The sequence below is a fragment of the Salvia hispanica genome, chromosome 3 (assembly GCF_023119035.1).
Source record: "Salvia hispanica cultivar TCC Black 2014 chromosome 3, UniMelb_Shisp_WGS_1.0, whole genome shotgun sequence".
NCBI classification, from domain to species: Eukaryota; Viridiplantae; Streptophyta; class Magnoliopsida; order Lamiales; family Lamiaceae; genus Salvia; species Salvia hispanica.
The window spans coordinates 33,660,448-33,671,219 of record NC_062967.1 but is presented as its reverse complement, the minus strand read 5'-3'; the positions used below and the strand labels follow the sequence as shown (position 1 = coordinate 33,671,219).

The 10,772-nt window shown below is 35.2% G+C and overlaps 1 protein-coding gene across 2 annotated transcripts; it reads left to right on the top strand.

Moving 5' to 3' along the window:
* Window positions 1–3,132: 3,132 nt before the first annotated feature.
* LOC125215193 (formamidopyrimidine-DNA glycosylase) lies at window positions 3,133–9,097 on the top strand. 2 transcript variants are annotated; one of them, XM_048116537.1, is made up of 10 exons: window positions 3,133–3,446; window positions 3,764–3,815; window positions 4,718–4,775; window positions 5,152–5,220; window positions 5,352–5,477; window positions 6,926–6,976; window positions 7,251–7,328; window positions 7,567–7,669; window positions 8,178–8,212; window positions 8,297–9,097. In XM_048116537.1, exons 1-10 carry the CDS (start codon window positions 3,218–3,220, stop codon window positions 8,729–8,731), a joined length of 1,236 nt encoding a protein of 411 aa, XP_047972494.1. In that variant the 5' UTR covers window positions 3,133–3,217; the 3' UTR covers window positions 8,732–9,097. The 2 variants fall into 2 exon arrangements, with proteins under 2 accessions (XP_047972494.1, XP_047972495.1); XM_048116538.1 differs by lacking the exon at window positions 7,567–7,669 and adding an exon at window positions 7,416–7,515.
* Window positions 9,098–10,772: the final 1,675 nt, after the last annotated feature.

Sequence of the window (10,772 nt, the reverse complement as noted above, 5' to 3'; positions counted from 1 at the left end):
GACTAGGTAGATGAAGGGAAGGGGAGGATTTGGAGTGTGTAGACTATTTGATTGACCTTCAACTTGTGGGGACGACTGCTTAAAAGTTTGAACTAGTTCATGCCTATGTGTTTTATTTTCTTAAGTGTTTGTTTTTCTTTCCTTTTCTTTTGTATGTCTGCAGGGTGTCTAGGTCTAGGAGTGTTTAGGAGTCGGTCATGGAATAACCATACATTGAAATTCGCCTTATTTCTTTCTTTCTTGTCTTTATACTTGAGGACAAGTATGGTTTAAGTGTGAGCATTTTGATAAGGCTAATTCATGCATTGGTTATGAGATAAATTATGTGATTTCCTGGGTCTAACAAAGCTTTATAAACCAGGTGTGTAGAGAAAATGCCAGCCCCAGGGAGAAAGAGAAAATTACCTGGAGGAAGAAGCTGGCGGGAAAAGTGAGCAGAAAAAGGGAAGAGTTTACTAGACGAAGGAGCACCCGCAAGGAGGGCAAAATGGGAAACACCGGGAAGAGTCTAGAAGCTCCCCCCCTATAAATAAGAGCACGCATTTAACATGAAGAGAGTCCTCCTTTTTGGCATCATCAGCTCTTAGCTTAGCTTTTCCATTTTCTCTTCACACACACTTTTAGGGGAATCATCTTAGGGGTTCACGTTTCAATTCCGTTGTGGTGTAACACCGTCTCCAAGGGAGGCGAAGATACAATCCTTTATTTGCTTTTGTTTGTGTTTTGGATTTCCCAAGTCTTCGCTGTTCGAAGCTTGGTCACCATTATGCATGTTCTGTTATCTCTGCCTAGATCTAGCTGTTAGGATAAGACATTTCATTTCTAGAGTCTAGGAATTAAATCTCAACCCCGATAAAATTGCGTGGCAGCAGCCAAAAATAGTTTCCAAGTCTTTCAGCATGTTTACTTACACATCTGTCTCTGTGGATTCGGTCCCTGCTTCCCTGTACTAATCTTTTTAGTATAGCGGGTTGAGGGTTTTGAAAGGAGAAGAAAGTGATTGTGTGCCCAACGACAAAGTAACCCGGGGATTCTCTGAGTTTCTAGACCCAGTGTCTAGTGGATTCTCTGGATCGGGGAAGTTCTATTTTATATAACAACACACAACTCACACCTTCGCTCTTTAGTTAGCAATATAACACTCCCCTGTTATATGAATTTAAACTTTTGAGATTTCTTTTAAAAGTTAGTTATAACTAAATATGTAGTTAATTGACATTAATAACACATTGATATTTTTTGGAATTAATCTTATGGCCTTATTGACGTTTTTCGTTGATCGTATTGACATTTAGGGATTAATGATCTAAGCCCTTAATTTGAATATCTAATGACTATTATTTAGTTGTAGTTAACAATTAAGTTATGAGTTAACAATATAACACACCCCTTAAGTATATGCAGTACATTTTTTGTTTATAATTTTAATATAATAATATTATTTTTAATTTTATTTAATTAATTTACAATCTAAAATTAATGTTGATATGCACTGATATTATTTAAAATAGCAAATGGATAAGAGTGAACTACATCAATGGTACTTGATTTTTCACTTTCGCACATAAATGGTACCTGGTCTTTATTTTATATCGTTTTTGGTACCCTGTGACAAAAATAACCCTAGGTACCAAAAATGTGATTTTTTTTCATGGAGGATATTTTTGGAAATTTATTTAAATAGTACCAAATGTGTGATTATTTTTTCTTCCTTTCTTATTTCTCCTTTTCTTCTTTAGTTTCTTCTTCTTTCTTTTTTCTTCATTTTCTTCTTTCTTTTAATATTTTATCTTCCTTTCTTTTTTCTTTTTTCTATATTTCCTTTTCCTTCTTTTTTACTTTTCTCTTCGTCCAAATTCATAATATAAATGAAAAATAAAATACCTAATTAAATTAATTATATAAAGTAATTAAATCAATTGAATATCTTTATTAAATTATTTTATACTCATTTTAAGGTTGAAACACCTAACTAAAAATATTCAACTTTTTATATCATTATGACTATAATTCACAATGTTAAATTATTATTAAGGCTATTATTATTATTATTATTATTATTATTATTATTATTTGATTCATAATTTATGTAATTATACTACAATTATTTATTAGTTACTTTTTAGTATTATAACAACAAGATAATAATTAAATATAATTATAACTATAATTATATTTAAGTATATTTGAATGATATTAAAAATGAATTAATTATTAATTTATAACATCAAAATAATAATATTAATATTGACTAATAATAATAGTATAAAAAGTGAGGAAAATGAGAGAAGATATTATAATATCACTTTTGGTATTAATTTTATGTATGTCCAAAATATCATCTATGACATAAATGGGAAAATATATTTGTTTATAGGGCATTTTGGGAAGAAAATTATATCAGGTACCAAAAATGTGATTTAGAGCACTCCAAATGGTGCCGGCTAAAAGTCGGCGTTTTTTCGCCGTCTATCGCCGAGTTATCGCCGACCAATGGGAGAGGTCGGCGATAATTCGGCGATTTTTCCTCCCGTTTTATCGCCAACCGGCGAAAAATCGCCGGATTATCGCCGACCACTGTGGGCGATAATTCGACGATAAATATATTTTTTGTTTTTTTTTTAATTTCCCCCCTATAAATACACACCTTCTCTTCATTCTCTCCCCATCCTCATCCCTTTTCTGTCTTCATTCTCTCCTCATCCTCATCCCTTTTCTCTCTTCATTTATTTTCTCCCTCTCCATCTATATTTAATGAATTCTGAATCGTCTTATAAATTAAATTAGCTAGCTTTATTATATACAAAAATAAAACATTTAAATTAGTGATGATGTAAAAATGAAATGTTGAGTTAGGGAGAAATAAGGGAGAAACCATTGGAGCAGTTGACTAAAAATTGGCTAAAAACTGGGGATAAATTATGGCGCTGATGTGGCAGGAGTTAGGGAGAAATAAGGGAGGTTTTAGGAAAACTGTTGGGAATGCTCTTATAGGAATCAAAAATGATATAAAATTTATAAAAATCATGTACTATTTACATGCAAAGTGAAAGATGAGGTAGCGTTTATGCATTCACTCAATGAATAAAAGGAAATAAGGGATTATGTCAAAGTATTACGTTTAGTGGGTATTTGGCTGCGTTTTGATAACCTCACCAGACCACTTCACTCTCTCTCTCTCTGCGTTGTAGCAGAGAAGTTGTACTGCCACCCTACAATGCCGGAGCTACCTGAGGTTGAGGCGGCGCGTCGGGCGCTGGCTGAGAACACCATCGGGAAGAAGATAATAAAAGCGATTGTAGCTGATGATTCCAAAGTCATTGACGGTGTATCTCCCAAGGACTTCGAGGCAGCGCTTCTTGGAAAAACTATTGTGGCCGTTCATCGGAAGGGAAAGAACATGTGGATTCAACTCGACTCCCCTCCTTTCCCGTCTTTCCAATTCGGTACTGTTTGGCTTTTTTTATTAAACCCTAAATTCCGTGCATTTCTGTGGGCTTTCGTTTTCGAGTTATTATTACAATGTGCTTGATTGGATTTCGGTGTATTTTTCAAATGAGAAAATATCAGAGTGACTGATTAACCTGGACAAGTTGATTAATTGATCAATGATATCACTTCGTACAGCTAGAAGAATGCTACGTTTACATCATTCCTGAAGCCTACTAATTCGAACCCTGTTGCTAACAATATCATAATGATATATGGCTGCTGTTTTGTGGCGTGTGGTGAGTAGAAGGTTAAAGAACTTTGTTTCTTTCAGGAATGGCCGGGGCTGTGTATATCAAGGGAGTTGAGGTCACCAAATATAAAAGGTAAGCATGTTAGCATCTCATTTTATGTGTTGTTCAATTTGTCTCAAGTGTGTTGCATATAGTCTCTGGGTTTCAAGCTTACTATCGATCTTACAGTGCTCTGTGACAACAATCTGGTGGTCTATCCTTGGAGGTTTTATATCAATAAAAGGGCATATGTTTATGGGGGGTTCTATCCTTTGGTTGGTCCCTTTGGCTTCAGGGAATAGAAGGATCTATGAAGATAGAAATAATTGTTTAGCAGAGGTCTGGTCTGGGGTAGGATTAAGTTGAGACTTGAGAGATACTTGAGATTTTTCAAGTCATATCGATATAAAGCTTTCATCATGCCAGAGGTAGCTAGAGACTGAAAATCGTATGTCGTGATGACTCTTGTCTTTGTACCATTTCTTTTTATCTTGCAATTTTATTCTTCTTACTTAAAGAATGTAAGAATAAAAGAAGAAAGTAATAGAGCTGGTAGTGGGATGTATCGATGTGGCTCATGAGGTTGTCATGGTTATACAGTGTAAGAATGAGGCAGCTGCATTTGTTTAACTGTGAGATTTTTAATTTGGCCATCCTAGTCTTGAATAATGGATGATTGCTTATCTGAATCCTGTATAGGAAATAAGTATTTCTTTCTTCACGATAGGGATTTTACTTGGACTTAATTAATTTCAGGAATACATGTCTACCTTTGACACTTGATGGTAGAATGAAATAGTATTAAACATGCCTCCTTACTTTTACAGTCCATCCAAGAACTCAGGATGGTAGACCCAATTAAAATTACAAAAGTGCTGTAGGTTATAAAAAAATGAGGCGACGGTTAGCTGTTATAGAATGGAATTCAGCCAAATGCTGTATTATCATTTTTTTGCCTATTTTATCATTTGTATTACTTATGTTACCATTAACAGGTCCGCAGTGAAGGATACAGATGAATGGCCATCCAAGTATTCCAAGTTATTCGTTGAAGTGAGATCCTGTTCTTTGTTTTGATTAAGTTGAAACTGTTCACTCTTAAATAATAAAGCTATGAATTTTTATATACCACATTATTTGTTAATTCACAGTGCATGCTGCAATTCAGAGGAAAAGATAAGAAGGGTATTTTACATGCACATATACGTGTAACGTGTTTAATTTGCATCATTAATCATTATACATCCATTATGTAATCAGACCCTTTATGCAATGCCATGCAGTAAGGTTCTGATGTTTCCATTAGGTGGACAGATAAAGATTTCTCATGGTGTTCTCTATAGCATGCTTGACATAAGAAAATATTTGTTGCATACGCCAACATTGATGTCTACATGCTGAAATGACAAATCTATTTATTTTTATTCAGCTAGCTGATGGCATGGAATTCTCATTTACTGACAAGAGGCGGTTTGCTAAAGTTCGCCTACTTGACAATGTAATACGCGAAACTGTATCCCCATTTGCAGAGTGCAGATTCTGTTTATGCATTGATTTTTTTAAATCTATGTTTGTCTTTTTCTTCTCTTAAATATATCAACTGAAATATATGCACCTGAGGTTTTACAGCCTGTTTCTGTTCCCCCAATCTCTGAGCTTGGACCTGATGCATTGATGGAGCCGATGACAGAAGACGAACTGAGCAACTCATTGAGAAAGAAGAACATTGGAATTAAGGCTCTTTTACTTGACCAGGTTTTTAATAGTTTAACTTTAACATGTACTATTGAGTTTGTGGGGTGAGAAGACTGTAAAAGGAATATTCTTATGCTGTACAATTATTACTGCATCAATAACCCCTAATCAATTTTTTTTGTGGTGATACCACATTTAGATTCTAACTTATGTTATTGAAAAAGTAGGTTTATAAAGATGAAGATCTTTTTTTTGAAGCTTCATACTAAATTTGGTTGACCTTACTTCTATTTGCATTGAGATCAATCTTGAGCTTCTGACATAAAATATAAAAACATCAAGAAGATTTTATATTGAATATCAGAAAGAAAATCGGATGAACATAGGCATGCTACCCTCTCATATTATGAAAAAGAATTAAATCCTGCCACCCATTTGTGTGTAACTTTGACTTAGAAAATGGCTTTGGACTAGATTGTTAATGGCAGGTGCTCTTATCTGGCTTAGGTATATCTATCTAAAAGAACTTGCAAGTATTCTCTCTGTACAAGCGGAAATGAGTGACAAGCTTAATCATGAAATGATCAAGTGTAAGGCCAAGAAAGCATGCAGGGGAGGGAAGGAATCATGTATCAGAACACCATCTAGGTGTAGGTGGTCAAAGTAATAAAAATCAGTTGCTAGAGTTGGCTACCTGTTATGTCTAAGCTCTTTTGCTTGCTATAAGAAATACCAATAATCACCGGGTTTAGGTAGAGGAGCATGAATGTGCTTGTAACCAAGCTATCTTGTAGATCTGCTTGGTGGTTTTATTTACGCCAATAGATCCGTGCATTAAATGGTTGTCTTAATTACCCGAGAGATTGTGTAGCTCTCCTTATGGATGGAGGTTCCCAGAATAATGAAATATCCTGTACGCTTATATGTTTGAGGAGAAAGAAGGATTTCGTAAAACACATCAACTAATGGATCCACTCAGGCATAACAAATTAGATAAGCTCTCTGCTGAGGGCCAATCCTTATTTCATGTTGTATGTATATATTCGATGGTAAAGGATCATAATAGATTAACTAGGTAAACATAATAATAATGGCTAATATCTCCTGTTAAAAACCATTAATAGAGGATTGAACTGTAGTTTATTTGTGTCAGATTTAGTGACACAACTTTGCTTCATAGGCTGTGATGTTTCCGCATTGGGGTTTTCAATTGAAAAAGGATTCTAGTTTTCTGCATATTTTTATTTATGTAATTGTTCATATAAGGTTAGTATACGTGTCATGTCATTCAGATAAAATGTGTGAATTCATTAATTTCTGATTGATATGAGATTATGAGTAATTAATAACACTTTGCTTACTCTGACCTGGTTAAATAAGCATTTTTTTTCTTTTTTTTTTTTCATAGTATGGAGATCTGTTCAGATATTTCAGCGTAATTATTAAGATATACTCTAGTATTTGTGATCTGGTAACATGACTCATTAGATGCCTGGTCTTCTCTGCAGGGTTTTATTTCAGGCATTGGCAATTGGATGGCTGATGAAGTTCTATACCAAGTTAGTCTGCTTTATTTTCCATCACCTATACTTGAGAAAAACTGATGTGAAGTGCTGATATAGAGGTGGCTTGCTTCTGTCAGATTAATTGACTGTGCCTTACTTTTAGTTTAAACCTGGGGCTGTGATTTTCAACAACCAAGTATAGGCAGCTTCAGTTCAACATATTGGCTTGCATTTAATTGTTCTATCACCTTTTAACCTATAAAATATAACTGAAATACTGTAAGCACTGCATCCATGAGACCATGACCAATTGATTGTGTTTTGACAGGCAAGAATTCACCCCCAGCAAACTGCTTCCAGCCTGTCCAAAGAAAGCTGTGCAACCTTGCTCAAGTGCATTAATGAGGTATTATAGATAGTGTTTGTTTACATGTACGTTTCTTTTTGCATCATGCTTGCTCCATCTGGATGTTACTAGAGACAACACTTTTAGGTTACAGACTTTGCCGTTGAAGTTGATGCCGAAAGCCTTCGCTTTCCTACTGAATGGTTGTTTCATGTTCGCTGGTACAAGAAACCAGGAAAAATAAATGGTGAGATGTTTGGACATTTATGGTAAATTTGACATACGGTTTATTGTACAGGTAACTGAAAAGGCTCTTGAGGTTGGGGCCGACAGTAGTCAATTCCCTGATGATTGGATTTTCCATTCTAGGGAAAAGAAACCTGGCAAGGCTTTTGTTGATGGTTGGCTCTTGACCTGTGCAGTGCTCTTTAATGTGTGGCCTTTCATCAATACTTTTTAAATTTTTATAAGTAGTGCAATGATGTTATTGATTGAATCAATAGCTTAATTGATGATACCAAGTGATTTCTTTAAAAATATTGTTGAGATGATATATGTATTTTCCTGGTGTCTTTTGGCTGAGTGATGCCTTAGTCATTCTTTTTGTTCAACTTCAGTCTGTTGGTTTCAGTTCATAGCCTTTGCCAATGCTTATTCCATTATTGTGCATATTGCATAGTGTCTAAAATTTGGAATGTGAGAAGACTGGCTATAAACTTGATAATACCTAGATAAGTTTCAACATCTTGCAGCTGAACTGAATCACATGGTACCACCACTTTTCTAGTTTTGGAAGGAAATTGGAAACCTAAGTTCTACTCCTTATGTTGTTACTGTGTGATGTTACTCCCAATTTAGATGTTTCAGTTTTGTATCAGAATGCTAAAAAAGATTTCTGTTTTTTTTCAGGGAAGAAAATCGACTTCATCAAAGCTGGTGGCAGGGTGTGTCCATTCAAAACTAAGCATTTGCTTTATGATTTATCGTGGCACTTCCCCCCCTTGAGATTTTATTCTTATCTATTGCAGACAACAGCTTATGTCCCTGAGTTACAAAAGTTGAGTGGCAATCAAGCTGTAAAAGAGACAGATAAAAGATCCAAGCGCACTACTGCTGGATATGGTGGTGGTGTTGATGAGTCGGGATCGGAGGATGAGCCAATGGAACCAAAAGTCACTAAAGGGAGGAAGACAGGTGGTGCCAGTAAGCCCTCAAAGAAAAAGCCCAGTGCCAGTGTCAAAGACTCTGATGGCGATGAAGGCGATGATGTATCTTCAAAGAGAAAACGAGGGGCGAAGAAGCCTCCTACAAAGAGCAAACCCAAGGGAGGCAAAACTGGTGCAGCGGAGCAGAGACAAACTAGAGGGAAAGGTGCTGCTGCAAAGAGAAAGCACAAGGAAGTTGATGACAGCCTCAGTAATTCTAGTGAAAATGGAATCGAGGATGGGGAAGAAGACGCTTAGAAGGCAATGAATGGAAGAACAGGGAAGTAGCATCCCAGAAATGAACTCTGCTTCGAGTAAAAGAACTACTACTAATCTACCTGATTAATCTTGTCTCTCCTTCCAAGTTCTGGTAAGGGGAGATGTAGGATTTCTAACAGAAAGAGCTGCTAATTTTGTGTAATTTATATTGATTGCTCTTTCTTATTTATGAGACTCTAGGACAGACTCGAAATTCATAGTAGTCTTTCGGACCTAAGCAGAGCATCTCTCATGGTTTTGGTGCAAGGAATTTTGTACACGTACAGTACAAGTGGTTTATTTGCACTGACTTCTACATCCACTTTTACTGACAATGCTGTGTGCAAAGCTGTGAATATGTCTTCATTTTTGCTTCTTTTTTCCATTAACATATCACCCATTTAGTACCTCAATTTACAATTTTTCTGAGTTGAACAGTCTATACTGACTGGGCTGCTGCATCTGTAGCAAATTTACATGGATGCCAATATCTACCTTCTTACTGAGTTGTGACGAGAGGCACGAGAAAAATAGTCTCAAGCTGCCAACAACTTTCTCCGGCCTGTAAATATGAAATGTTTATCAGAGGTTCGTGTTTGCAGAAACTGACAATTTGTTAGAAATTGTTTACCAGAACTGACTGAGGCAGATACTTGTCTGACATTCCCCAGGCAACCGGTATCGGTTTATCCCGAGCTAAACCAGCCATAGGAAGGAGTAGTGTGTTAGAGAGACGAGATAGGTAGGGTTAATGTTAGAGTAATCGATTAGAAAGTTCAGCGTAGGAGATGCAGATGTTAATTGCTATCATTATTCATTATTGTATTTTGTTAAAATGTTATAATTGGTTTATTACCAACGTTCATTATTACATTTATTTAGTTCATGATACGTGCAATGACTATAACTTTGTCGTTATCATTCCTGTATTTTGTTAAAATGTTATAATTAGTTCATTACTCATTTAGTTTATTACCAACATTTATTTAGTTCATACACTACTCATTTGAAAAAATGTGCTATTATTTGAAAATAAACAAAATCTTTCATTGATGTTTGTTGATGGATTTTGAACGGTTGAAATGAAGATTGCACGATAAGATAAAATTTGAAGATTTGATTTTCCATAATTATAATATAGATATTTTAGCGTGAATTTAGGAAAAAAATAAATCTTTTAATCGAGTTTTTTCAAATTTTTTCATTATTAACTAGAACAACTTTTCCTTTGTAACCCAAAAAAAAAAAAACTAGAACAACTTTTCCTTAAACGCTAATGATTATCCAGACACCGTAATCTAATCATGTAATCGATTTATCAAGTTAACAATACTTTTGAGAAGTGGTCATTTATGTCCTTGCCTATGAGTAAAACAACCTTTAATCCTTAAGCCTATTGTCCCCCCTTGAAATGTCTATAAATCATCATGGTGAATAGTAATTGAATTCGCCAGTGAACACCCTTGGTCTCGAATCACAATATAAATTGTTACTCTCCCTTCCAATAACCATAATACAACCAATACTAAAACTTTAACATCAATTCCAAAATTTATGCATATTTAGGGTCTAATCGCCAATTCGCTAAACGGTATGGCCTTAAATAAAAGTATAAATTATTAGAGCACCCACAGCGGTACCCCGTCCGTCCGTGCCAGAGGTAGGGACATTGCTCGTTCGCCGATGCATGCTGTCCGTCCGTGCCAACGGCACGACGCTGCTCTTAAATAAGAGCACGTCCGTGCTGCCGAGCAGCCATACGTGGCAGCTCCTGATTGGCCAACGACATAGCCGTTGAAAAATTTGATTTTTTATTTTTTTAAAAAATTCAAAATTAATTAAAAAACGTTTTTAAATAAAAAAAAATTCCACTTCACAATAAATTATAACCGTTTTATACACATTTTTAATTTATTTTTAAATTTTTTTTCCAAAATTCACATTTTCATTAATAAATACCTCCACTTCAATACAAAAAAATCTCATAACACTACACAATTCTCATCTATTCTATCATCTAAATTCTCTCATGTATTTTCTC

What these genes read in the sequence shown, in the direction of transcription:
- LOC125215193 (XM_048116537.1), top strand. Translation starts at nt 3,218, where the DNA reads ATGCCGGAGCTACCTGAGGTTGAGGCGGCGCGTCGGGCGCTGGCTGAG. An exon ending in AGGCTCTTTTACTTGACCAG is followed by an intron (nt 5,478 to 6,925) that starts GTTTTTAATAGT and finishes TCTTCTCTGCAG; the next exon opens with GGTTTTATTTCAGGCATTGG. An exon ending in CTGATGAAGTTCTATACCAA is followed by an intron (nt 6,977 to 7,250) that starts GTTAGTCTGCTT and finishes GTGTTTTGACAG; the next exon opens with GCAAGAATTCACCCCCAGCA.